Here is a 27,141-nt window from a genome sequence, read left to right on the forward strand (position 1 = left end):
AATGACTAGTGGAGAAAAATATGGAGGGACTCGTTTACCTTTTTTTTAAAATAAAGGTTGAGTGTGTGTGTGTGTGTGTGTGTGTGTGTGTGAGAGAGAGAGAGAGAGAGAAAGAGGAGTGGTTGTTTGTATGTACACTGAGCTTACGCACCAAGGACATCCTTGTGTGTCCAATCACACTTGGCCAATACAGAATTCTGTTAAAAACTAGATCAAATAGTTGATTTAGTTTTGGTATAGCTGGTTTGGTGGCCGTGCAAAGCTAAAATGGCATATCCCACATGACTCAGTGTCTTGTATGAGTATGAAATATTGGATATTGCAATATGATACCAAATATTTTAAATCAAATTAGTATGTTAGAGTAGCCCACTTTCTGGCTGGCTTACAATTTGAGAATTCCACAAATCCTTTTGTAGCTGCTGGGAGTTGGAAGTCCTGAACGGTTGGAAGACACCAAACTATTCCCTTACGCAGCGAATTTGTGGCACAGGTAGTCCTGGACTGAATAATTTATTTAGTGACCAGTGGGGGAAGCAAGATTCACTTTAACGACCACATGATTAATTTTAACTGCAGTCATTTGTTTGCCAGCCATGGCAAAGTAGCTGATAAAATGGGGGCGTGACTTGTTTAATAACGGCCTTGCTTAGCCACAGAAATTGCGATCCCAGTCGTGATCGTAAGTCAGGGACTCCTTGTATTCGGCATCCATTCACGTCCAGTGAAAGGAAGCCTCTTCGAAGCACGGGTCGCAAACTGGGATGATCAATTCCTCTGAGGGAAATCCCACCTGTGTTCACTGAAGTTTATTTCCAGCTACCTATCGTTCGGGATAAAATTGTGGTTTTTCTTCTGCTTTAAGGAGCTGACCTGGGCAGGTAAAAATCACACCTTTTTCCTTTTCATCCGTTCTCTTTTCCTGTTTTGGAAGGACTGTGCGGGACTTTGCTTGTACAGGACGCCAATACGTAGCTTTAAAAAAAAAGAGTCATAGGGAGAATGTTATCATGTGCAGCCCTGTGATTGATGACCCCACATGATAGTCGTGTTTACTTGGAAGTGTGAACTGAGAACACAGTCAAAAGGGCCAAGAGGGGGATGGCAGTTTTGGGAGGGGAGGTCCAGGCGAGCCCAGAGCTGGCTGAAGACGATGCTGTGGTTGTGGCATTTGTGAGAGAGGCCAAGGAGCCTGCTGCTTGATGCTCTCTGCTGCGCCACATCTGCAAACACAGCGCTGACCTTTTGACTTCTCCCTAACTTCACTATTTGAACAGTCTAGCTATTAAAACAAAATGCAGAGCGGTGACACTCTTGTTTTCTAAAGCTTCCCAGATTTCAAACAAGGCTGGGGATGTAGCAATCGCAGTTGCGGTAGCCTTAGCAATTTCCGCTCCCTACAGTGGTGCTTAAGGGTTGGTGAACTCTCTTCAGTGTTCTATATGTCTCCATCAAAATGATCTAAAATGGAATCTCTTCGTTACACAAATCCTACAACTATTTTAAAAGGACCCAATTAAGTAAAAAATAAAGGGAGACAAAACATGAATGCTCCCAACACATTTTAAAGAAGAGATTGGACAACCATTTGTCTGAAATGGTATAGGATTTCCTGCCTGAGCAAGGGGTTGGAGTAGAAGACCTCCATGGTCCCCTCCAACCTATTCTATTCTATTCTATTCTATTCTATTCTATTCTATTCTATTCTATTCTATTCTATTCTATTCTATTCTATTCTATTCTATTCTATTCTATTCTACTCTACTCTACTCTACTCTACTCTACTCTACTCTACTCTTGTTGTTGTTAGCTGCGAAGTCGTGTCCGACCCATCACGACCCTATGGACAACATTCCTCCAGGCCTTCCTGTCCTCTACCATCTTCTGGAGTCCATTTAAGCTCACGCCTACTGCTTCAGTGACTCCATCCAGCCACCTCATTCTCTGTCGTCCCCTTCTACTCTACTCTATTCCTATTCCTATTCCTATTCCTATTCCTATTCCTATTCCTATTCCTATTCCTATTCCATTCTGCCAGGCAATTGATTTATTGAGGGATTTATTGAAAATTGAATAATAGAGTTGGGAGGGACCTTGGAGGTCTTCTAGTCCAACCCCGTGCCCAAGCAGAAGACCTCATACCGTTTCAGACAAATGGCTGTCCAGTCTTTTCTTGAAAACCTCCAGCGATGGAACAGCCACAACTTTTGGAGGCAAGCTGTTCCATTGATTTAATTGTTCTCACTGTCAGGAAATTTCTCCTTAGTTCTAGGCTGGATCTCTCTTTAATGATCTTCCATCTGTTAGTTCATGTTCTGTACTCAGGTACTTTGGAGAATAGGTCAATCTCTTCTCTGCGACAGCACCTCAAATAATGGAAGACTGCTATGTGCCACCCCTCATCCTTCTCTTCATTAGACTAGACATATATCGTTCCCTCAGTCGTCCATCTTATTGTTTAGCCTCTAGACCAGGGGTCTTCAAACTTGGCCCTTTTATGACTTTTGGACTTTCAACTGCCAGAATTCCTCAGTCAGTGTGCCTGGCTGAGGAATTCTGGGAGTTGAAGTCCACAAGTCATAAAAAACGGCCAAGTTTGAAGACCCTTGCTCTAGACCCCTTATCATTTTTAAAAAATCCAGAATAGGTTTGGTTTTGGTTGCGAACATGTTGCAAGATACCACCAGTGGGAGGGGAAGCTGGAGTGGCTTCTCCTTGGAAATTCAAACTAATGTGCTTGTTTGTTTGTGGGAACAGGTGGAAAATAAATGCTGTAAGAGCTTTATTTGTTTTGGACGCTCCATTGTACTTAAACCTGAGTTGAGGAAGATGGTGAGTAACAAAAGGCAACCCCTCCCCCCCCTTTCCTCCTGTAGTAGCCAAAATGTTTCTGTTTCCTAGTAACTGGATAGGGTGGGATGTTCAGCTTTGTTTGTTTGATTTTTGCAGTTCCCAGAAGTAAATTGTAGATTTTACTTTGTGAAAATGAATGTAAAGAGAGACAGATTGGATAAAGTGGGTCTCTTGTTATTTGGAGTTGTTTGAAATGTTCTAAGAATGAATGCCAGCTGACGGGAGAAGGGAAATTCAATGATGGAGGTAGATGGTCAGGTAAAAATAAGTGTTTTGCATCCTGGTTTGAATTGAGTTCTTAAAAATGCTTGAAACTCCCAAGGTGTTACAGGAAGTCCTTGACTTACAACAGTTTGTTGAGTGACCGTTCAAAGTTAACAATGGCACTGAAAGATGACTTATGACAAGGACTGTTGTGACATCCCTATGGTTATGTGATCAAAATTCAGATGCTTGGCATCTGACTCATATTTATGACGGTTGCAGTGTGCCAGGGGCATGCGATCCCCTTTTGCGACCTTCTGCCAAGCAAAGCCAGTGGGCAAGCCAGATTCATTTAACAACTGTGTTATTAATGTAACAACTGCAGTGAATCGCTTAACAACTGTGGTACGAAAGGTGGTAAAATGGGGCAAAATTCACTTAATAAATGTCTCACTTAACGACAAAAAATTTGGCTTCAATTGTGGTCATAAGTTGAGGACTGCCTCTGCTGATGGACCTCTGCTTCCTGAACCTTTTACTTCATTATTACCCCAAATCACTTCTCTAGAATGTTGAGGACTGTTGAGAAATCCCTTCAGCAGTGACTTAACTTCAGATGGTTGCTGAAAAATTGGTTATAACTCGAGGAATACCTGCATTTTAGAAACAGCAAATCTTTGTGAATGATCTTTGTGTCATTTCAGCGTTACTCTTGGTGGTTTCATCTTTTTTTTTCCTTCGTAGGAAGACTTAGGGAGATTTTTGAAGGTATTTTAGTTATACGTGGCAATCATTAAATTTGTTTAAATGTCTCTGTTGTGACGGGCAAAGGGTTTGTTTGTGTGTCGATACCCTAATAAAAGCCAGTTTGGGGTAATTTCTCCAGGTTTGGAAAGCACTGCTTTATATTCTAATGCTTCGCTTGTCATATTTCCAAAGTCACAACAGACAAGAGAGAACTATTGCCAGAAAGCCAAAAGGGTTATCGTTTCTATTCAACATGGTTCAGAAAGCCCCATTTTTTTTTCTCTTTTCAAGGGCAATTTAGAAAGATACAGACAATTAAGCATATGTTTAAAAATCTCTGCAAAGAATGAAATACCTCTTTAAGAAAAAAAAAAACCAACCAGGAAAAAGCAGCAAGGAATTGCATTTCAAAAAGGGGTTTGTTGATTTATTAGCTTGCTTAGAAAAGTGAACAATTAAAAAGAATTTCCACTGAGTCACTTAATAGACACATGCTGGTATCAGGGCTTTCATTTTATTTATTGCAACTTTATCTCACTCTTCAAAATAACAGTCCTCTTTAAAAATCCTATAGTTTAGGAAAGTGTAAATAAACAATAAATAGATAAAAATAAATGTCTACGGTCTTTTCTAGTTGTTTGGTGGCCAGAGCTTTTGGGGGGAAGAAAGGCCAGCTGAGCAGGTAGTAGTGAATTAATGCAGTCCAGCCCTCTTGTCTCTGAAAATTTTATTTACAAGTATTGTAGTCCTTGACTTATGAACACAATTGAGCCCAAAATTTATGTTGCTAAGTGAGAAATTTGTTAAGTGAGTTTTGCCCCGTTTTACGATTTTTCTTGCCATATTTGTTAAGTGAATCACTGCAGTTGTTAAGTTAATAACACGGTTGTTAGGTGAATCTGGCTTCCGCATCGACTTGGCTTGTCAGAAGGTCCCAAAAGATGATTACATCACCCCGGGACACTGCGACCGTCATAAATGTGAGTCAGTTGTCAAGCATACGAATACAAATCACGTAACCATGGGGATGCTGCAGTGGTCATAAGTGTGAAAAAAGGTCATAAGTCATTTTTTTCCGTGCTGTTGCAACTTTGAACGGTGACTAAATGAACTGTTGTAAATCGAGGACTATCTGTATTTATTAAATATCTATGCTTGCCCATGTCTGATAGACGATAGACAAACAATAGTATCTCAAAAGTGCTTTGTTTATAGTAATATTGTGTAGGAATCGATGTTCCAGCTTTTCTTTTGAATCGGTATCCTTTGTTAATGTTAAAGAAGGCTGAGTTGTGTTTGTGTGTGTGTGTGTGTGTGTGTGTGTAGGTTTGTGCATTTGTATATTTACAAGGTAGTCTTTGATTTCTGACTGCAATGGAGCCTGCTCCTTGTGTAAGTCATAACTCGTGACCATTGTAAAATGGGTCACCCCCCACAACCGACCTGATGTTACAACTGTTTTTACATCGGTCATTAAACGAACCAGTGGCTTGCTAGGGGCCGCTTTTGCCAAAATTCAGAAGCTAATGCCAGTTTTCAGCAAAAACGTCATAAAATGTGCTCGCATGATGGTGGGATGCTGCGAACGGCTGTGAATAAAATAAAAAAATAAAAAAATAAAATGGGTTTGTGAGGCCTCAAAATGCGCCCATATGCCACTGGGGAGGTTGGCCCTGTGAATTTTGGAACTGGGTTGTATGTACACCCTCCTCCTGGGAGGTCCACAGTAACTTGGAATGGTTCTAAGCAACAGGTCATAAGTCAAGACTACCCTTAATTGAATTTCAGGTAGCTCTCAGTTCATTTAGGGACTGTTCAAAATTACAACGGCACTGGAAAAAAAGCGACTTATGACTGTTTTTCACACTTACGACCATTGCAGCACCCCCACAGTCATGTGATCAAAATTCAGACGGCAACTGACTCATGACAGTTGCAGTGACCCGGCGTCATGGGATTCCCCTTTTGCGACCTTCTGCCAAGCAAAGTCTAAGGGGAAGGCAGATTCACTTAACAACCGTTGTTACTAACTCAACAACTACAGTGATTCACTTAACAATGGTGGCAAGAAAGGTCATAAAATGGGGCAAAACTCACTTAACTGTCCTTTTTGGCACTTCTTGTAGAGAAATTTAGGGATTTCTGAATCCAGTTTATAGCGTGTTGAATCTTTTAGCTGGTGTTGGTCTGCGACATTTTTGGAGTGGGAGGGCTACACTCATATGTAAACATAATGCTCCCCCCCCCATTGCTGATAAAGTGCCATCTGCTTGTTGAAGTCTTCTCTGGCTGCTCTCCTCTTCAAAATTGGTGGGAGAAAGTGTGCAGTGAAACCACATGCGAGTTCAAAGTTCCTCTTTTGGAAATTCTTGACAAAGGCATCTGTCTCCTTCGTGAGGTCATGAAAGTGCCTTCTTGTCTTGAGAACGAGAATAACAGTATAAAAGAGTTGGAAGGGACCTTGGAGGTCTTCTAGTCCTACCTGCTGCTCAAACAGGGAACCCTAGACCAGGGGTAGGCAACCCTGACTCTTTTATGACTTGTGGACTTCAACTCCCAGAATTCCTGAGCCAGCATGGCTCAGCTTGGAAACTCTCCCTTTCCCCTCAGTGTGGCTGACTCAGGAATTCTGGGAGTTGAAGTCCACGAGTCATAAAAGAGCCAAGGTTGCCTACCCCTGCCCTAGACCATTTCAGACAAATGATGGCCTGGTCTTTTTTTTAAAAAAAGCCTCCAGTGATGGAGCATCCAGAACTTCTGGAGGCAAATTGTTCTAACTCTCAGGAAATTTCTCCTTAGTTCCAGGTTGCTTCTCTTCTTGATTAGTTTCCATCATTGCTTCTTGCCCTGCCTTTTGGTGCTTTGGAAAATAAGTAGGGGGCTGAAGGCTAAAACATATAAAGAATGGTTTCATGAATTGGGTATGTCTCGTTTAATGAAGAGAAGGACTAGGGGTGACATGATAGCAGCCTTCCAATATCTGAGTGGCTGCCCCAAAGAAGAGGCAGTCAAGCTATTCTCCAAAGCACCTGAAAGCAGGACAAGAAGCAACGGATGGAAATGATCAAGGAAAGAAGCAACCTAGAACTAAGGAGAAATTTCCTGACAGTGAGAACAATTAACCAGTGGAACAACTTGCCTCCAGAAGCTGTGAATGCTCCAGCACAGGACGTTTTAAAGAAGAGATTGGACAACCATTTGTCTGAAATAGTATAGGGTTTCCTTCCTGAGCAGGGGGTTGGACTAGATGACCTGCAAGGTTCCTTCCAACTGTTATTCTGTTGACTCCCCCCCCTTCTTTGTGGCAGCCCCTCACATAGTGGAACATTGCTATCATGTCACCCCTAGTCCTGCAGAATCAGTTCCCTAAGAGAAGCAAGAGAAACTGGAGGGACCAGGCCATTTTGGTTGAGTCTCCGGATGGAGGTGTGGAGGCCAAGTGCTCAGAATAGCTGAAATTCCTAACCCTCTTAGATAAAAGCTCCTGTATTCATGCAAGCTCCCTTTTTTGCAAAGTGTTGTAAACATTTCTTTTCTACTTCCTGAGGGGGCTCCTTGCAAGATTTATGGGGTGGGCTGGGGGGTCTGAAGCAGATGGTTTGTTTCCATTTCCCTTTGGTATGTAAAGGCCGTCTTTGAAGAAGGAGAGGCAGCGATACTTGTTGTGAGGCCACAAAGGGGGTCTGCCTTGGACATTCAGCCATTCCTTGAGCAGTTGGCAGGGGATGTGTGTGTGTGTGTGTGTGTGTGTGTGAGAGAGAGAGAGAGAGAGAGGGGTGGCGGTGTCTGGCCCGGTCTGGCGTTATTTATCTTTGGGTTGACACAGCAGGCAAAATCAAACCTGTTGGTAGGGTTAAGGTGGGCCCATTGCAACTGAATTGAGGATTTATGTGATTGCATTTGTATTTTTGTATCGGTGTGTCCGGGTGGGTCGGTGGGTGCGTTTCTGTATGTATCAGTGGGATTTTTTTGAACGTGGTAAAAAAACATACGAAACAAACCAAGTACGCAAAGGTAGGAAAGGAAGGGAATGAAAGCAATTTGTATGATTGTATTTGTATTTTTGTATGTGTGAGTGTGTGTGTGTATTAATGGAATTTTTGAATACGGTAAAAAGTACACAAAAGAAGATACAAGAAACAAGAAACAGATGAATACGCAAAGAAGAAGCAGGCAGTAAATGAAAACACAACATATAATTATGCCTTCCATCCTTCTGTCAATTTATTGAGTAATTGGCATCTTAATCTTTCCCCCAACTTCGGTGTCCCTTTTTAATCCCCAAATCTGGAAATCATCAATTTGATCTTTTCTTCTTTCAACAAAAGGTCCATATAAGGTTTCTTGTCCTTCAGAAAAGTCGTTTTCTTCTCCAACAAAACTGGTCCATTTTGCCATTTCTGTTAAGTTCAGCTTGTTTTATAATCCAGTCTTTCATCATAGGCAATAGTATTTTTTTTTCTCCTCCAACTTTTTGCATACAATAATCTTGCCACAGTTACCATCTACAATATTAATTTCCTGGGTTTCTTTTCTGATTCCTTGTCCATAAAACTCAGCAGCAGTGCCTGGCTGAGGAATCCTGGGAGTTGAAGTCCACAAGTCATGAAAGGGCCAAGTTTGAAGGCCCCTGGACTAGAACTACTATGTTGCTTTTATTCCCTTCCAAAGGGCTGTAATGGCAGAGGTTGTTTTTTTTTAACATTCTGCTTTTTTGGGGGGGAGGGGGCTTTTGGGGGGGGTCTTAGTATCCTTTGATGTTTGAGGGAGGGTTAAGTTGCATTGCTGTTGGTGCTCCTTCGAAATTTTATTGCTGAGACAATCTTGGGATTCTGAATTTTCTCTCAAGAAGTTCTACCCAAATTCCTTTCCTCTGCTTGCAGATTGAGAGGCGAATTTCACAACATCATTCTTCACACACACACACACACACAGAGAGAGAGAGAGAGAGAGAGAGAGAGAGAGAGAGAGAGAGACTCTTACATATCTTGGTACAACTACACTGGAAAAAAGTGACTTACGATTATTTTTCACACTTATGACCGTTGCAGAATCCCCAAGGGTCACGTGATGAAAATCCAGCCACTTGGCAACTGCCATGTATTTATGACAGTTGAACTGTCCCAGGGTCACATGATCTCCTTTTGCGACCAACTGACCAGCAAAGTCAATGGGGAAGTTGGATTCACTTAACAACCTTGTTATTAACTTGACAACTCACCTAACAGCTGTCTCACTTAGCCACAGAACATTTGGGCTCCACTGTGGTCATAAGATGAGAACTCCCTGTACCTTGGTTTCCTGCTACAGGCAGTCAGAGAGTTGTCTAGTCGGCCAGAGTTTTAGTGATGCAGCAATTCGTGTGGGGGCAGGATCTAGAACAGGGATCCCCTGTTGAATTCAAAACACCTCTTTTTGAATGATTTAAAGCAGGGCTTTTCAACCTTTTCACCCATTGTACCACTTTTAGCATATGGCAACATCCGACGACCACCAGTCGCCTAGCAAGGTGTCAAAAACTTGACCAAAAAAAAAGGAAAAAAGTGATGAAGTACAGGTAGTCCTCAACTTACAACAGTTCATTTAGTAACTGTTTGAAATTACAATGGGACTGGAAAAAGTGCCCCCCAAGCCACAGCCGAGCAAGACACCTGCCTTCCCACCTTGCGGTGCTCTTTCTCCTGTCCGAGGTTTTAATTGTTGTGAGCATTTCTGTTGAGGATTGGCAGCGGGGGTGGGGTGGGGGTGGGGGGTGTTTAATTCTCCCCCCCCCATCTCCTGGGTGGTTGCAACAGGTTCTGGTCACTTCACATGACCCTGGGACACTGACCGTCATAAATATGAATCAGTTGCCAAGCATCTGAATGTAAATCACAAGACCCTGGAGATGCTGCAACATTCCAGCTGATCGGTGCTTCTTCTGGGCTCAGCAAAAACGCCGGGATCAGCGCTGAGCTCCAGCTGGAGCCTGGCGCTGATCCTGGCGCTTCCGCTGAGCCCTGACAGCCCTGCAGCTCCAGCCGTCTCTCGCTCAGGCTTGTGCAGTGCTGCCACCGGTTCAGCTCATTCCCCTCCCCCGCTACCACTTTTCTAGGATGGTCGCGTACCACCCGCCAGGTGCCAATGTACCACAGGTGGTACCCATACCACTGGTTGAAAAGCCCTGGTTTAAAGCAGCCATGTCATTTTCAGAGCTTGTGCAGCTGTCCTTGGTTCTCCCCACGTGCATCTGCCAGCACAGCTGCTTTGCTGTTGTTCTCAGCAAAGGGAAGTGGCTGTGCAGGCACATGCAGGGGGGAGAAAGCAAGAGCAGCTTTTGAAACATCTAAGATGTGGTGGCTTTAAAGTGCCAGAGAAAAGTGTATTAAAAAGACTGGGTTCACTTAGTACATGAAATGACAATATGATCACCTCAGTTGTGTTTGAGTGTGTTGTGTGAACTAACTATTGTGGTTTATGAGCTAAATAATGGCTTAGTGTGATGTACATTCAACAAATTTATCATATGCATGCACAGCTACAGGCAGTCCTTGAATTACGACCACAATTGAGCTCAAAATGTCTACTGCTAAGTGAATCATTTGTGAAGTGAGTTTTGCCTCATTTTATGACTTTCTTGTCACACTTGTTAAATGAATCACTACAGTTCTTAACTTTGTAACCCGGTTGTTAAGTGAATCTGGCTTCGCCCTTGACTTTGCTTGTCAGAAGGTTGCAAAAACATAACCCCGGGACACTCCAACCATCATAAATATGAGTCAGTTGCCAAATGTCCAAATTTTATTTATTTATTTATTTATTTATTTATTTTATTATATTTGTATACCGCCCTTCTCCCGAAGGACTCAGGGTGGAAAACAGGGCAATACATGTTAAAAAACAAGAATACAAAAGTTAAAAAAGATTAAACAAGATGCCCAAAAACTATAACAATAAGTTAAGTTAAAATACATAAAAAACTTTGATCATGTGACCATGGGGATGCTGCAGTGGTTGTGTGGAAAAACTCATAAGTCACTTTTTTCAGTGCCGTTGTAACTTTGAACTGTCACTCAGCGAACTGTTATAAGTCAAGGACTACCTGCATTGTGTTGCCTTGAGCTGTGAAAGCTGTTTTGTATTTGAACCTTTGTAATAATTGTAATTGTTTTTATTTTAATTTTTGTTGTCACCCAGCATTACTTGTCAAGATGGCCGAGCCAGATTAATTGGATAAATAAATTTAAAGCTATATATATTGGATAAATTTACCTTCCTTTTTATGCTAGAGTTGCTTATGAAAATCAAAATTGAACACATCTAGAGGAACCATGCATGTGTAGTTAAACTCTCTGAATTACTTAGTGGTGAGAAGAAAATTACAGGAGAGTTTACGTGAAATGCTGAATGAATAACATTATGTTTGATTTTATGCTTTGGAAGACACATCATGGTGTGTGTGTGTGTGTGTGTGTGTGTTTGTGTACGTACACTTGAACCTCTGTGTATGTGTGTGTGTGTGTGTGTGGTGTGTAAACCACAGTCCAATGAAAACACACGGCAGCCAAAAAGAAACTGTGGCACTCTTTGAACAAGGATTAGATTGTCTTTTTATTACGTTAATTTCAAGGCAAAATAAACAAAAATAAGAACTGACGTATTAGGCAGTCATTAACTAGAGTTGAATGGAAGAATTTTTTTAGAAGAAAAACAAGATGCATAAAAGTGAACTTGGCTAGATAAAGATACAATGGCTGAATGTTAGATATGATTTATTGTATAAAATATTCAAATCTTATTAAACCGTCATATGAACTGCTTTTAAAACCTCTAAATTCAATTTCTCTGTAAGCCAAAGCTTTCCTCGAGGGGAATAAAAGGCTTATTAAACTGTTGAAAAATCGAGAGCTGATTTTCCTAGATGAATTCTTACTCATTCTCCCAATGTTGCCCCAGTTCATATTTTCCATTAAACTATGGTTTACTGGATAAATCACAGATAGCTGCATTTACACAAAACTAAGGCAAAATTTTGGATTAAAAACAGAACTCGCTGGATTCACACATGACATTAGATGCAGAGGATCCTCTCTCCACTAAGGGGTTCATGTGAATCCAGCAAGGGTTGTGTTGGTGGTGGGACCAAAAAGCAGAGCCCAACTGAATCATGGTAGCTTGTAGCTGGCTTGAATTGATGCTGGATTCCTTGGGTCTGCTTTAGCCTAATGGCCAGACCATTACAGGTAAAGTCCTCGACTTACGACCACAGTTGAGCCCTCTGTTGCTAAGTGAGACATTTCTTAAGTGAGTTTTGCCCCATTGTACGACTTTCCCTGCCACCGTTGTTAAGTGAATCACTGCAGTTGTTAAGTTAGTAGCACGGTTGTTATGTGGCTCTACTTCCCCCACTGACTTTGCTTGTCAGAAGTTCGCAAAAGGGATCACATGACCCTGGGACACTCCAACCGTCACAAATATGAACCAGTTGCCAAGTGTCTGAATTTTGATCACATGACCATGGGGATGTTGCAATGGTCGTTAAGTCCCCTTTTTTCAGTACTGTTGTAACTTTGAATGGTCACTAAATGAACAGTTGTAAGTCGAGGACTATCTGTATCTAGCGTTTTGTCAGCCACCCCTAAACTTTGGGCATTTTCCATCTCCAGTGCTCCTGTAAGGAGGATATTAAAATGTGATTTTTTTTCAGTTTACTTTGGCTCCTTAACTGGACTCGATAGCGTTAATGCAATAATTAAAAGCTAGGCAGGTATTCCTTCCTTTTTCTCTGTATGCTGTCAGATTAGAGTGTGTTGTGATTTCATTGATCTGGATCTCATACTAGAGGCCTCAAGATCTTCCCCTTGAGTGGAGATTCACACAGCTGAAGATCGGTGTTTTTCAGCCTTAGCAGCTTGAAGATGTGTGGACTTCAACTCCCAGAATTCCCCAGCCAACAAATTTTTATTTTTGTTCTTCAATTTTCCACTTGTGTCCCCAATGGTTGTAACAAAACAATCTGAAGTGTGGGAGCATAACTTAATAATATCAAGGGCTGTCTGAGTCACGTTACTCTGATCAAAGTCCACTTCTGCCTCCTCTACATCCTTTCTATTTCTGCAACTTGATTGATTTAGAGTTTTGCTTAGCACAGTTCCTATAAGCTTGAAGGAACTTTCAGAATGACACAGCCAAGTTTAAAATAGAATTTAACAAAGTCCAAGACATAAAGACTTCATAAATCTTGACGGTATCATTGTGAGAGTGGGCTTTCACATCCCCAGACTCTTCAGTAAGTAGTCAAGTAAGTGTTTATGAGTCCCCAGAAGCTCAATAATATATCAGAATAGCAGAATAACAGAATTGGAATGGACCTTTGAGGTCTCCTAGTCCAACCTCCTGCTCAAGAAGGAGACACCCTACAGAGGTAGGCAACCTTGGCTCTTTTATGACTCGTGAACTTCAACTCCCAGAATTCCTGAGCCAGCCATACTGAGGGGAAAGGGAGAGGTTTCCAAGCTGAGCCATGGTGGCTCAGGAATTCTGGGAGTTGAAGTCCATGAGTCACAAAAGAGCCAAGGTTGCCTACCCCTGCCCTATACCATTCCAGACAAATGGTTGTCCAGTCTCTTCTTAAAAACCTCCAGTATTGGAGCACCTACAACTTCTGGAGACAAGCTGTTTCACTGACTAACTGTTCTCATTATCAGGAAATTTCTCCTTAGTTCTAGGTTGCTTCTCTCTTTGGATAGTTTCCATCTGTTGCTTCTGCCTTCAGGTGCTTTGGAGAATAGGTCGACTCCCTCTTCTTTGTGGCAGCCCCTCAAATATTGGAAGACTGCTATCATGTCACCCCTAGTCCATCTCTTCTTTAGACTAGACCTTCTCAGTCTCTGCAACCGTTCATACAAGGGGGCCTAAGAAGGCCTGTTTTTGGCGGTCCCTGTAGATGGCACGGATCCATTGGGTGGGAAGATTCTTATGGCCTTCCAGCCCTTGAGATGTGAAGGTCTTTATAAAGGTTGCAACCAACATTTCTCCTCTTAGTAGCTGCATTGCTTAGTGACAGAGTTGCGGTTCCCCATTGTGGTTGTTAAGATAGCTCGATTTGCATAAGACACTGAACTAAAATTAAATCACGTGGGTTAATGGATAGTTTCATTTTAGTTGCTGAAAGCCCTCATATACATCATAAAGTCTTGAGTTGTTTAAAGGCAAGAATATTAGCAAAGTACCGCAAGTAGCAGCAAGCGTCTTCATAAAGTTGTCTTTACTGGTGGAAGAACTTCATTGCTAAGTATAATCTTGAAGACTCTTTAGCTCAACATTCCAGGTGCCTTTTCCAAACAGCATTCAGCTGTAATGATAATATTGGGGGTTGTATGTTGAGTATATCCACTTATTGAGTGTTTAAAAAGTGTGGCTTATAGTTTATTATAATGCAAGGTTGACAGTTATTTTTCCCAAGAGGCCATATGAAAAACTGGGTCTATTGCAGCTGACCAAACCAGTGAGGGATGTGAAGGAACGTAGGCATGCACGTATGTACATATGTACATTGGGAGAAAATAGCAGTCACCTTCAAAATAAAAGCAATGCAGTCGTATGTATGGCGAGCACTTATTTACATTTGATTTCTAATTTCCGACTGACTTCACACAGGGATAGCCAACCGGCCAGATGTGGCCTGGAGGCTGTAAATTGCTCAGGTCCAGTATAATGGGTGACCCATCTACTGTACATCCTATCTTAATAAGTTATCTAATATTCAGAGTATCAGACTATAGCAGTGATGGCGAACCTTTTAGAGAGCGAGTGCCAAAACCGCAACCCCCAAACCCACTTATTTATCGCAAAGTGCCAGGGCCGCATCAGCATTGTGGTGCCCTCGGGGGGGGGGGAAGACAGGGAAGCGTCTCTGAGTGCTTCTTTGGCACGCAAAAACCAGGGGTGCAAAAGTGGGTCACCGTGCTGCAAGGCGCAAAAATGGCCGCCGCCGCACCACGGGGTGCAGATACACAAGAACAGGGCAGGGCTAGTTAGTATCACACAGGGACTAGCCCCGCCCCATCTGCAGCCCCTCCCTTTTCTTCCATTCCACAAATCGACAATGATTGGTGACCTTTGCTCTACCAACTCTACGCGAGCTTGCTAGTCGGCCGCTTCGCCTCCTTTGTGCTGAATGAGGCTCCTGCTCCGGGTGGCGGTGGCAGCCTGATGGACCTGCTGCTGACGGCAGTGGCCCACGTGCCAACAGAGAGGGCTCAGAGTGCCGCCTCTGGCATGCATGCCATAGATTTGCCACCACTGGACTATAGTCTGATTTTAAAAAATGGAGGATGTTGGGTTGGAACTTCTTCTGGTAGCAAGGGAATGTTTTGCTAAAATTAGATTTGGAAGGAAAGTGTAGAAGAAGGAGAACGTGGAGGCGAAGTTGAAAGAGGGATGAGCCTAGAATCCCTACGTGGCCACAAACGGGCTAAGTCCAACCTCCCTTGAATCCCTTATCTAACTCCAAGCAGGTGCTAGTTGAGAAGATTCCTGTGTGAAGGCTTTTAGCATTAAAGCAGTTTACTTGAACCTTCACTGTGGACCTTTTCTTTTGTGCCTGACAGAAAGTTAATTTACGTTTGCCTTTCTAACAACATGAACTGAAGCATCTTAAATTCCACTCTTTTGTCTCCCCAGTTTGTGGGCCAAACATCGACATACGCAACAGCATGGAGCAACTGAAGCAGCTGGAGGGTTGCACAGTGGTGGAAGGCTATCTCCAGATTCTGTTGATCAGTCAAGGAGAGGACTTTAGCAACTTCCGCTTCCCCAAACTCACCATGATCACCGATTATTTGTTGCTGTTCCGTGTGGCTGGCCTGGAGACCCTCAGTGACCTCTTTCCGAACCTCACGGTGATTCGGGGCAAAAACCTTTTCTACAACTATGCGTTGGTCATCTTTGAAATGACTAACCTCAAGGAAATTGGCTTGTACAACTTGAGGAACATCACTCGGGGAGCCATCCGGATCGAGAAGAATTCTGACCTCTGTTATCTTTCCACGGTGGACTGGTCTCTGATCTTGGATGCTGTTTCCAATAACTACATTAAAGGAAATAAACCGCCAAAAGAATGTGGGGATTTGTGTCCAGGAACGGTAGAAGAGAAATCGCTGTGTGAGAAGACTTCCATAAATAACGAATATAGCTTCCGCTGCTGGACTTCCAACCACTGCCAGAAAAGTAAGAGTTAATGGATGGTTCAATTTTAACTAATAATGATGTCACCCGTGTAATAACACACGTTCACAAAAATACATATGTTGTCTTTTCCAACTTAGATCAGGGGTGTCCAACTGTGGGGACTTTAAGACCTGGGAGCTGAAGTCCACGGGTCTTAAAGTCGCCATGTTTGACACTCCTGCATTAGATGTACAGGCAATCCTTGACTTACCACAGTTTGTTTAGCGAGCGTTCGAAGTTGCAACAGCACTGAAAAAAATGACTTACAACCATTTTTCACACTTACAACCTTTACAGCATCCCTGTGGTCACGTGTTCAAAATTCAAGTGCTTGGCAACTGATTCACATTTATGCCGATTGCCGTGTACTGGGGTCACGTGATCCCCTTTTGTGACCTTCTGACAAACAAGTCAGTGGGGAGGCCAGATTCGGAGTACTAACTTAACAATTGCAGCGATTCACTTGAACAACTGTGGCAAGAAAATGGGACAAAACCCACTTAACAAATGTCTTACTTAGCAACATAAATTCTGGGCTGAGTTGTGGTCGTAAGTCAAGGACTGCCTGTATTGGAACTGTAATTCCCCTGTTCACAGTGGGCATTTATTTATTAGATGTTTATGTATCCTGTTTTTTTTATTGCTTTATAAGTATTGCCATGTTATTTGGTAGTTATCTTCCCATCATCTGGTATGTGCTGTGTTGGACAAGGTTCCTGGGATTAAATTTTAGGCTGAGTGTGATGTATTAGTGTTGATTTAAATGTGAATTTAGAAAAAGAAATTTTTTTAAAGCATCATGCATGGGGGTTAAAATCGTCTGCAATAAGCCAGCTTCTCTGGTTTGCCATTTTGAACTAGGGAATTTTATGAAAGTATATACAAGATTGCGATCTTCCTTTATTATATTTGCATTTATTTTTGTTCTGTAAGGCAATTCAAGGTGATCTATAGAAACCATCTCCTATCTTGACCTGTTTAACTTCAGCAAATGCTTGTTTGGATCAAGTGCCCTTGAAGTGTCCCATTTGGGCCTGCAAATAAATAATAGCGTGTTAGAATCGTGCATTTGAAAGAATGGTTTGCAAGTATGGAGAAGAATGTATTCATGGTGGTCAGGAAGACATACAGAGTCCTCAGCTTATGACTACAATTGAGCTTCAAATTTATGTTGCTAAGCAAGACACTTGTTAAGTGAGTTGTGTCCCATATTATGACCCTTCTTGCCACAGTTGTTAAGTTAATCACTGCGGGTAAGTTAGTGACATGGTTGTTAAGTGAATCCGGCTTCCCCATTGATTTTGCCTGTCAGAAGGTCTCAAAGGTTGATCACATGACACTGGGACACTGCGACGGTCATAAATATGAGTCACTTGCTCAGAGTCTGAATTTTGTTCTCATGACCATGGGAAGGCTGCAGTGGTCATAAATGTGAAAAATGGTCATAAGTCGCTCTTGTCAGTGCCGTTGTAACTTTGAACGGTCACTGAATGAGGTGATTGCAGTTTGGGTTCAAATTTATGACAGTCGCAAGGTCTGGTGATCACGTCCTCTCCCCAGCCAGCTTCTGATTAGCAGAGTTAGTTGGGGAAACTGGATCCAAAACTGGATCCACTTCACGATTGTGTGATTCCTTTAATGACCCAAGTAAAAAACGGATTATAAAATTGGGGTCTGGTTCCGCGATGATTTGTTTTAACAACAACATCGCTTAGCGATGAAAATTCCGACCCCAACTGTAGTCGTGAGACGAGGACCGCCTGTAGCTTTGTGTTGTGAGATCTTGGTACAATGGAGTGTGGATGTAATTGTATCTTGCTGGTCACTGGTAGATAGTTTTTGTTTTCCGGGATGTTTTCAAAGTTTGCCCTGTAATTGTCTTTAATGTGTACGTGTGAGAGAGCAGAACGAGAGGGATGTCTGAACCACAGACCAGAGAGTGGTTAGGATACAACTGTGATCTTGTATAGCTCTGAAATTATCTGCCCATAAGCTCTCCTCTTCCCTCTCTTGATTTCTCTTGAAAAGTATAGCCTCATGGAACCTGAGATCTAGCAACATGACCCAGCGCTAAGGACATAAGGTGTTGAGAACTGGCATTCATAACATTTCCAAATATACGAATCCAATCCAGGTTATCGGCTCGCTTTCAATCAAAGCACTTGAGGCTAGAAATGTTTCTTGGATAAATATTATCACTCTGTGTGTGTGTGTGTGTGTGTGTTTGTTTAATGTCATTGTTATGGCCAGATACACGCTGCAGTCTTGTTCTTACTGGTGAGGTTTTAATCTGAGGCAAACCAAAAAAAGCAAAAGAAATAATTGGGCGGGGTTTTCAACAAGCCATTTTTGGGATGGGCACGTGGAGATATGCGTCCATCAAGCCCAGGGGTAGGCAACCTTGGCTCTTTTATGACTGGTGGACTTCAACTCCCAGAATTCCTGAGCCAGCCAGGCTGAGGGGAAAGGGAGAGGTTTCCATGCTTAGCCATGCTGGCTCAGGAATTCTGGGAGTTGAAGTCTACGTGTCATAAAAGAGCCAAGGTTGCCTACCCCTGGGCTTTCATTATGTTCATGAAATGGCATTGGAAAATCTGGTTTGATGTCTAATAGCAGAGAGCTGCAAACTGGCATTTTGGGGATAAAGTTTCCCCCGCACGTGTGTGCTAGTTGTTTCCGACTCTAGGGGCTGGTGCTCATCTCCGTTTCAAAGCCGAAGAGCCAGCGCTTGTCCGAGGACGTCTCCGTGGTCATGTGGCCGGCATGACTAGACGCCAAAGGCGCACGGAACGCCGTTACCTTCCCACCGTAGTGGTCTCTATTTTTCTACTTGCATTTTTATGTGCTTTCGAACTGCTAGGTTGGCAGAAGCTGGGACGAGTAACAGGCGCTCACTCTGTTACGCGGCACTCGGGATTCGACCCGCTAAACTGCCGACCTTCTGATCGACAAGCTCAGCATCCTAACCCACTGAGCCACCACATCCCTTATTTTGGGGATAGCCCCTTCTATTTAGGGATGCAAATTTAACTCGTGGTGAAAAACATATTGTTGGAGGCTGTCCTGTCTCAATAGAAGAGAACCTTTGTAGCTCAGGTTGAACTTTGGGGGGGGGTGTCCTTGGTGCTCTCTGAGCTTGGTTGTTTTCTTGCCTACCTTTCCTGACCCAACTAGGTAATGTTATCAGTGCTAGAAGGGAGTGGGGTTTGGTTTCTCTTTACAAATGGTTTGCCTTGCCAGTGTAGGTTGGGGTGTGGTTGATTAGGGCAGGGGTCTTCAAACTTGGCCCTTTTATGACTTGTGGACTTCAACTCCCAGAATTCCTCAGCCAGGCACACTGACTGAGTAATTCTGGGAGTTGAAGTCCACAAGTCATAAAAGGGCCAAGTTTGAAGACCCCTGGATTAGGGAACTAACCAATTAGCTGAGGAGTCCTTGGTGCTTTCTGAGCTTGGTGGTTTTCTTGCAAGGTGTTTTATCACCCAGCTAGGTAACACCATCAGTGCTACAAAGGAATGGGGCAATGAAATGTCTGCAAGAAAACAGCCAAGTCCAGAGAGCGCCAAGGAGTCCACACCATCCTTTACTTAAGGCAAGTTAGCATTAATAAAGAAAGATATTTTGGGGTCTCCTGGGTGTCTGATTTGGAGAACATGTTCAGTCTAAGTGTGAGACGAGCTGAATCTGTTTCCTTGCTATGGATTTGAAGAAGTGGACTTACATTGACAAGAGTGTATTTTAAGAATGGAAAGAACATCTCATTGGCAGCCTTTTCATGTGCTAAGATAAATGGAACTTGTTAACCTTATTTTATACAGATGGAAATGGAAATAGTTAGCCAAAGGATTTTTGTTCAGATGCAGGGACCACACATTTTGTTTTATACTTACCTATTTTCCTGTAAAAAAAATATTGTCTGAACTCTTGGCCTTCCCTTGCCTGTATTTTTTAAAATCACCCCGTAGTTTTTCATTGATCCATTTTCAGACCGATAGACCGAAAATAAAAATGAACAATTCAGTATACACAGAAACAAAAGAAAAGAAATACACAACAAATAAATACATTTAAAAAAACCAGCACTCCCCTTGTAATTGTAACCTGTTTAATACGAACTGTTTATCTTGGAAGAAATGTTATTGTGGAGATGCCAAATCTCTGCATTTTGCTGATTGATTTCTTGAAGGTGATGAAATATCAGAAGTGAAAACTCTTAACCTAGTTGGAGCTTGGCTGGATATAGATTATTTGAATCCGTGTTAAAGTATGAACATGAAGCTTCATGCATTATTGCATGTGAATAATGTCCAGTCTGTGGCCCCAACCCAACTACCATAAGCTGAAGGAAAAAGTATCTAGAAGGAAAATCGAGCATCTTAAGGAAGAAGGAAACAGGTCAAGAAGACATATGGAACCAGCAATTAATTTGATTTAAGATGCTAAGCTGTTTCCAAACAACACCATCTATTGTGTGTTGTTCACGGATCTTTATGCATCCTGGAAACAAGTAAAGCCTGAAAAACATTCTTTTCCTCACCAAAGCTAATCTGAAGAGACATGGAACTGAGAAATGTGGGTTAGAAGACTTGAAAAATAGGAAATAGTCCTGTATTGTCATAAGTCACCACTATGTAAAAAAGATGTTGAGACTCTAGAAAGAGTACAGAGAAGAGCAACAAAGATGATTGGGGGACTGGAGGCTAAAACATATAAGGAACAGCTGCTGGAATTGGGTATGTGTAGTTTAATGAAGAGAAGGGTGAGGGGTGACATGATAGCAGTGTTCCAATATCTCAGGGGCTGCCACAAAGAAGAGGGAGCCAAGCTATTCTCCAAAGCGCCTGAAAGCAGGACAAGAAGCAACGGATGGAAACTAGTCAAGGAGAGAAGCAACCTAGAACTAAGGAGAAACTTCCTGACAGTTATGAACAATTAACCGGTGGAACAACCTGCCTCCAGAAGCGGTGAATGCTCCAACACTGGAAGTTTTTAAGAAGAGGCTGGACAGCCATTTGTCCGAAATGGTATAGGGTTTCCTGCCTGAGCAGGGGGTTGAGCTAGATAACCTTCAAGGTCCCTTCCAACTTTATTATTATTATTATTATTATTATTATTATTATTATTATTATTATTATTATTATTATTATTATTATTACAACAATAATGATTTATTATTTAATAATTACATATAATTCATTGCTATTAAATAATGGAGGGACTGTCACAGAGAAGAGGGGGTCAGCCTATTCTCCAAAGCACCTGAGGGCAGGACAAAAAATAATAGGTGGAAGATCATTAAAGGGAGATCTAGTCCAATTCCCTGGTCCAGCAGGAGACCCTATCCCTTTTCAGTCAAGTGGCTATCCAGTCTCTTCTTAAAAGCCTCCAGTGATGGAGCACCCACGACTTCTGGAGGCGAGGCATTCCAGTGGTTAACTGTTTTCACTCTCAGGAAATTTCTCGTGAGTTCCAGGTTGCTTCTCTCCTTGATTAGTTTCCATCCGTTGCTTCTTGTCCTGCCTTCTGGTGCTTTGGAGAATAATAGACTGACCCCCCCCTCTTCTTTGTGACAGTCCCTCAAATATTGGAACACTGTTCTCATGTCAGCCCTAGTCCTTCTTTTCATTAAACTAGAGCAGGGGTAGGCAACCTTGGCTCTTTTATGACTCGTGGACTTCAACTCCCAGAATTCCTGAGCCAGCCACGCTGAGGGGAAAGGGAGAGGTTTCCAAGCTGAGCCAGGCTGGCTCAGGAATTCTGGGAGTTGAAGTCCACGAGTCATAAAAGAGCCAAGGTGGCCTACCCCTGAACTAAGACATCCCATCCCCAATTCCTCCATCCGTTCTTTATGCATTTTAGCCTCCAGCCCCCCCTAATCACCTTGACCAGGATGGTATAAGGTGTTCTGCCTTGAGCAAGGGGTTGGATTAGAAGACCTCCAAGGTCCCTTCCAACTCTTGTTATTCTGTTTTAATATCTGTAGTCAGCTGGGCTGCTTCACTCTTGGAAGATGCTGCAAAAGTATCAAGAGCCACGTTGTGAAAAGGTCTCCAGGATAGTGAGCCTGAACTTCAAGAAGGAAAAGTTGGTCTCTGTGCTGGGAGGGGGGGGGAACCACTGCTCTTTTGGAAGTAAAAACAAGGGAATTATAAACGTTCAATTGTTTCAAAGGAAGCGTCCTGTTTACTCTGCTCGGGAGGAACAAGAAAGGGGAGCCCAAGGGCGGCAGAAGGAGCCGGATGGGGAAGGAGGCAAGGCACAACAAAGTCTCAAGTGTTTTCAGGACCATCCCGAACTGAGGATTTGTATACTCAACAGCACCTAAGTCTGGTAAAGCTAAAGATAACATTTTCCTAACATCTCCAGCCACGGTGTGGTTGCAAGGAAGTCAATAACCCTAGACGGTAGAATTAATTTGTTAAAATTACAGGCTATCTGATTCTTGAATGGTTCTGCAGCTTCTCACCACAACCCAAAGAACGGCAACTCAAATCACGAAAATAATCCAAAAATAAATAAATAAATAAAGGTAAACGCTGGGACCTGTGGATGAAGCAAGGGATTTCATTTGTTGCTTCATCACTGGAGGTCTTGTAAGAAGAGACTGGTCAGCCCCCTGTCTGGGGTGATAACGGGATCTCCTGCTTGACCAGTGGGATGGACTAGAAGACCTCCCAGCTCCCCTTCCAGTTCTATTCTGATTGGTTGATTGATTCTCCCTTGCCCAGGGTGGTGCTACAGAGTTGGCATACCTCCAGGGTGCCGATAGATAACACTGTTTAATCAATAGTATGCTGGTCTATGACCGCAATAAAGATTTCATGTCATTGATCAAACTTGGAGTGTGTCAGCTGTGCCAAGTCCAATCAAGGGCTTTTTAACCTTTTCACCCATTGTACCACTTTTAGGATATGGCAACATCCGACTACCACCAGTCGCCTAGCAAGGTGTCAAAAACTTGATGACCAAAAAAAAAAAAAAAAAAAGGAAAAAAGTGATGAAATACAGATAGTCCTCAACTTACAACAGTTTGCTTAGTGACTGTTCAAAGTTACAATGGCCCTGAAAAAGTGCCCCCCATGCCACAGCCGAGCAAGACACCTGCCTGCCCGCCCGGCGGCGCTCTTCCTCCTGTCCGAGGTTTTCATTGTTGTGAGCATTTCTGTTGAGGATTGGCAGCGGGGAAGGGTTAGGGGGGTATTTGGTTTTTATTCCCCCTCCCCTCTGCTGGGTGGTTGCAGCAGGTTTTGGTCACTTCACATGACCCTGGGACATAAATATGAATCAGTTGCCAAGCATCTGAATGTAAATCACAAGACCCTGGAGATGCTGCAACATTCCAGCTGATCGGCGCTTCCTCTGGGCTCAACAGAAGTGCCAGGATCAGCACTGAGCTCCAGCTGGAGCCTGGCGCTGATCCTGGCGCTTCCGCTGAGCCCTGACAGCCTGAAAGAACCGCCAAGCAGCTGGAAAGTGGCACTGATCCTGGCGCTTCCGCTGAGCCCCGACAGCCCTGCAGCTCCAGCCGTCTCTCGCTCAGGCTTGTGCGGTGCTGCCACTGGTTCAGCTCATTCCCCTCCCTCACTACCACTTTTCTAGGATGGTTGCGTACCACCCGCCAGGTGCCAATGTACCACAGGAGGTATCCGTACCACTGGTTGAAAAGCCCTGCTCTCTAAGTAAGCAGGCTGTTGGCCGTATGTTGCAGTATGTACATACAAAAGTTGAGTAGTTCTTTCTGCAACAGGAGAGTTTATATAAGGTGGCAGGGGGCTGCTGGGGGGGGGCGGGCCAGGCGGAGTCTCTTCTTGAAAACCACCAGCGACGGAGCACCCAGAATCTCATGAGGCAAGCTGTTCCCTCGGTTAACTGTTCTCGCTGTCAGGAAGTTTCCCCTTAGTTCTAGGTTGCTTCTCTCTTTAGTGATGTTCCACCAGTTACGTCTTGTCCTGCCCTCCGCTACTTGGAGAATACAGGAAATCCTCAACTTACAACCATTCGTTTCGTGACCAAAGTGACACTGGCATTAAAAAAAAGAGACGTACAACCATTTTTCACACTTACAACCATTCCAGCGTCTTCATAGTCACATGATCAAACTTGGAGCGACTGGCGTGCACCTACGGCATCTTGCGGTGTCCCCGGGTCACGTGATCACGTTTTGCGGCCTTCTGATAAGCAGAGTTAATGGGGAAGCCAGATTCACTTAACAACCAGGTTACTAACTTAACCACTGCAGTAATTCACTTAACAACGGTGAAAGAAAGGTCATAAAATGGGGGCAAAACTCACTTAACTGTCTCTGCTTAGCGACAGAGATTTTGGGCGCAATTGTGGTCGTAAGTTGAGGATTACCTGTAAGTTGACCCCCTCTTCTCTGTGACAGCCCCCCTGAAGTACTAGAGGACACTTTTTGTGGGGGCCCCCCGCCTTTGTTCTTCTCTTCGAAAGGCTAGACCAGGGGTCTCCAACCTCCGGTCCGTGGACCGGTACCAGGCTGCGGCATGCCAGCAACCGGGCCGCACAAAGAAATGAAGCCCCATCCGTGGGGTGCAGGCAGCACACAAAACGACGCACTCTCCGGTCCGTGGAAAAACCTTTCTCCACGGAACCGGTCTCTGGTGCCCAAAAGGTCGGGGACCTCTAGACATCCGTAGTTCCTCCACCTGTGAGGAATGATTCAAAAGAGGAAGTTCAGAGAGTCCTCACCCTACAACACTGCGTTTAGTGACCGTTTGAGGTTACAGCGGCAACTGGAAAAAAGTGAGCTGCCACCATTTTTCACACTTAACGACCGTTGCAGTATCCCCTGTGGTCACGGGAATCAAAGTTCAGACGCTTGGCCACTGACTCATATTTATGACGGTCGCAGCGTCCCGGGGTCGTTGCGATCCCTCTTTTGCGACTTTCTGAGAAGCAAAGTCAAAAGATTCACTTCACGGCTGTGTGGCTAATTTTAAACAACTGCCGCGATTCGCTTAAGAAATGTGGCAAGAAAAGTCGCTTAAATTTTTCACTTAGCCACATAAATTTTGGGCTCAATTAGGATGGTAAGTCGAGGACTAGCTGTAATTGGAAATGTCCTCTCTCCCTGCTCTTGACCTGGCTTCCTTTGAAGCACTTTAAGGTTGCAGTCCTCTTTATTTCTACTTCTGGCTGCTCGCTTTGGAAGGGTTGGCAGCCCCACCTCCCCAGGAAACCTGTGTTCGAATCCCTTTGTTCTCGGCAAGCCCTTCCACTAAAGGAGACCAAGTGGGCGGGCGAACGCTGCGTTGGGAACACTTAGTTCTTTTGGAGCAAACCGGTTGTTTAATTCTGTCCGTGAGCAGAAGCTGGTTATCGCAAACAAAGGAGGGGGGGGGGGAGAAAACCCCTCTGCTTCCTTCCGGATGCGTCTCTTCCAGAAATAATGCCAGCAGTGGGCAGGGCGAGCTGCTGGTAGCGCCTGCGTGGCGATCCATGGCATTTTTGTAATAATAATTAAACTGGATGGGGGGAAAAAAATGCAAAAAAAGGTTTTTATTCTTGCAGGGTTTTTTTTTTAAATGGGTAGAGAGGAAGCTTGAATTGCCTCCTGCTGTCTTTGGTGACTTCCTCCTCCTCCTCCTCCTCTCGAGTAGTTGTCTTGGGGTAAGTTCCCACAGAGCCGTTGCAAGGTTGATCCTGCAATATTTACTCTGTGCTTTTTTTTCCCCCCCCCTCCTCCTCCTTCTGGGGCTGCAGAGAAGATGCCAACTGCTTTCCACTTACATCTCCTTTTGGCAGGAGCATTGGGCAATGATGTTGCAATTCCGGATTTCCGGAAAAGCGAAGTGGTTGGAAGGTTGCCACAGCTGCTGAGACGAGGCCAGCGGTTCTTTGTTTCTCCCCCTTTCTCCCAGCTTTGGGGTTGTGTTCTTCCCCTTTTAAATTGTAAAGAAAAACTAGGATAGGCTTTGGAGAAAGGTTGGCATGGGTTAGCCTTCTCCAGGGGACCAAGTACAGCTAGTCCTCAACTTACAGCAGTTGATTTAGTGACCCTTTGAAGTTACAATGGCACTGACAAAAATGACCTATGATCGTTTTTCACACTTACAACCGCTGCAGCATCCCTGTGGTCACGTGATCGAAATTCAGCCCCTTGGCAACTGACTCATATTTATGACGGTCGCAGTGTCGCAGAGTCATGTGATCCCTTTTTGAGACCTTCTGTTAAAGTCAATGGAAAAGCCAGATTCAATTAATTCCATGTTATTAGCTCAACAACTGCAATGACCCACTTAACGACTCTGGCAAGAAAAGTCTTAAAAATGGGGCAAAACTCACCTAACAAATGTCTCAGTTAGCAACAGATAGTTTGGGCTCAATTGTGTTCATAAGTCAAGGACTACCTGTATGAAGCTTCCTAACTAGGTTGCAATGTAAATGTTAATGGAATCTGCTTTGGATAAAACGGCGGAACCTTTACTAATAATTTCGCGATAATCTCTCACTGCGGGCCTATCTGTATCTTTGTAGGAAAAAAAATATGAGCGAAAATGCATGGCCTTTTTTTTAATACTGTTGCAGCTTCCAAGTGTGAGAATTGTGTTTTGTATTAAGAAATGCAACTGGTCCTTGACTTAAAACCAATTGCTTAGCAACCATTGCAAATTATGATGGAGCTACCTTGGAACCACTCGGCCTCTCCCTCCATCGCCAAATTTTGGATGCTTGGTAATGCAACTTCATTTATGGTTGTTTGTAGCGTTCCACAGTTTTTGACAAAACGTGTTTTACAATGGTTTTGTCAAAAACCAGCCCTTACTCCCAGTTTTTGGCAAAACTGCACCCGTAGCAAGCTGTGAGTTTGCTTAAAAACTGCATCCACTTAAAATCTGCAGTGAGTTTCCTTTAACAACCACCTTCAAAACAGGCTGTAAAAACTGTACTTCGAGGACTATGTGTATCAGAGTTGCTTGGATCAGATTGAACTTCCTTGGGAATAAATGAGAGGCGAATGCTGCCTGTGCAGCTTTGCGTTTTCAAGAAAAATTGGCGCATAAATATAAATGCATCACTAAAACCACATCTCCTTTTTTTAAGCCTTTGTGGGCTTGTGTCCCACTGTGCCATCTGGTGTGCCAGCAGCAAAAGGGGGGGGGGGAA

The 27,141-nt window shown here is 43.5% G+C and overlaps 1 protein-coding gene across 2 annotated transcripts in view; it reads left to right on the top strand.

Annotated features, from left to right (window-relative positions):
* IGF1R (insulin like growth factor 1 receptor) overlaps window positions 1-27,141 on the top strand; it is a 196,268-nt gene that overhangs the window by 7,518 nt on the left and 161,609 nt on the right. For both annotated transcript variants that reach the window (XM_083371310.1, XM_083371311.1), the window contains exon 2: window positions 15,469-16,014. In XM_083371310.1, coding sequence (XP_083227436.1) covers window positions 15,469-16,014 — 546 coding nt within the window. The remainder of the gene's footprint in view (window positions 1-15,468; window positions 16,015-27,141) is intronic.

The sequence above is a fragment of the Vipera ursinii genome, assembly GCF_947247035.1.
Source record: "Vipera ursinii genome assembly, chromosome: 11".
NCBI classification, from domain to species: Eukaryota; Metazoa; Chordata; class Lepidosauria; order Squamata; family Viperidae; genus Vipera; species Vipera ursinii.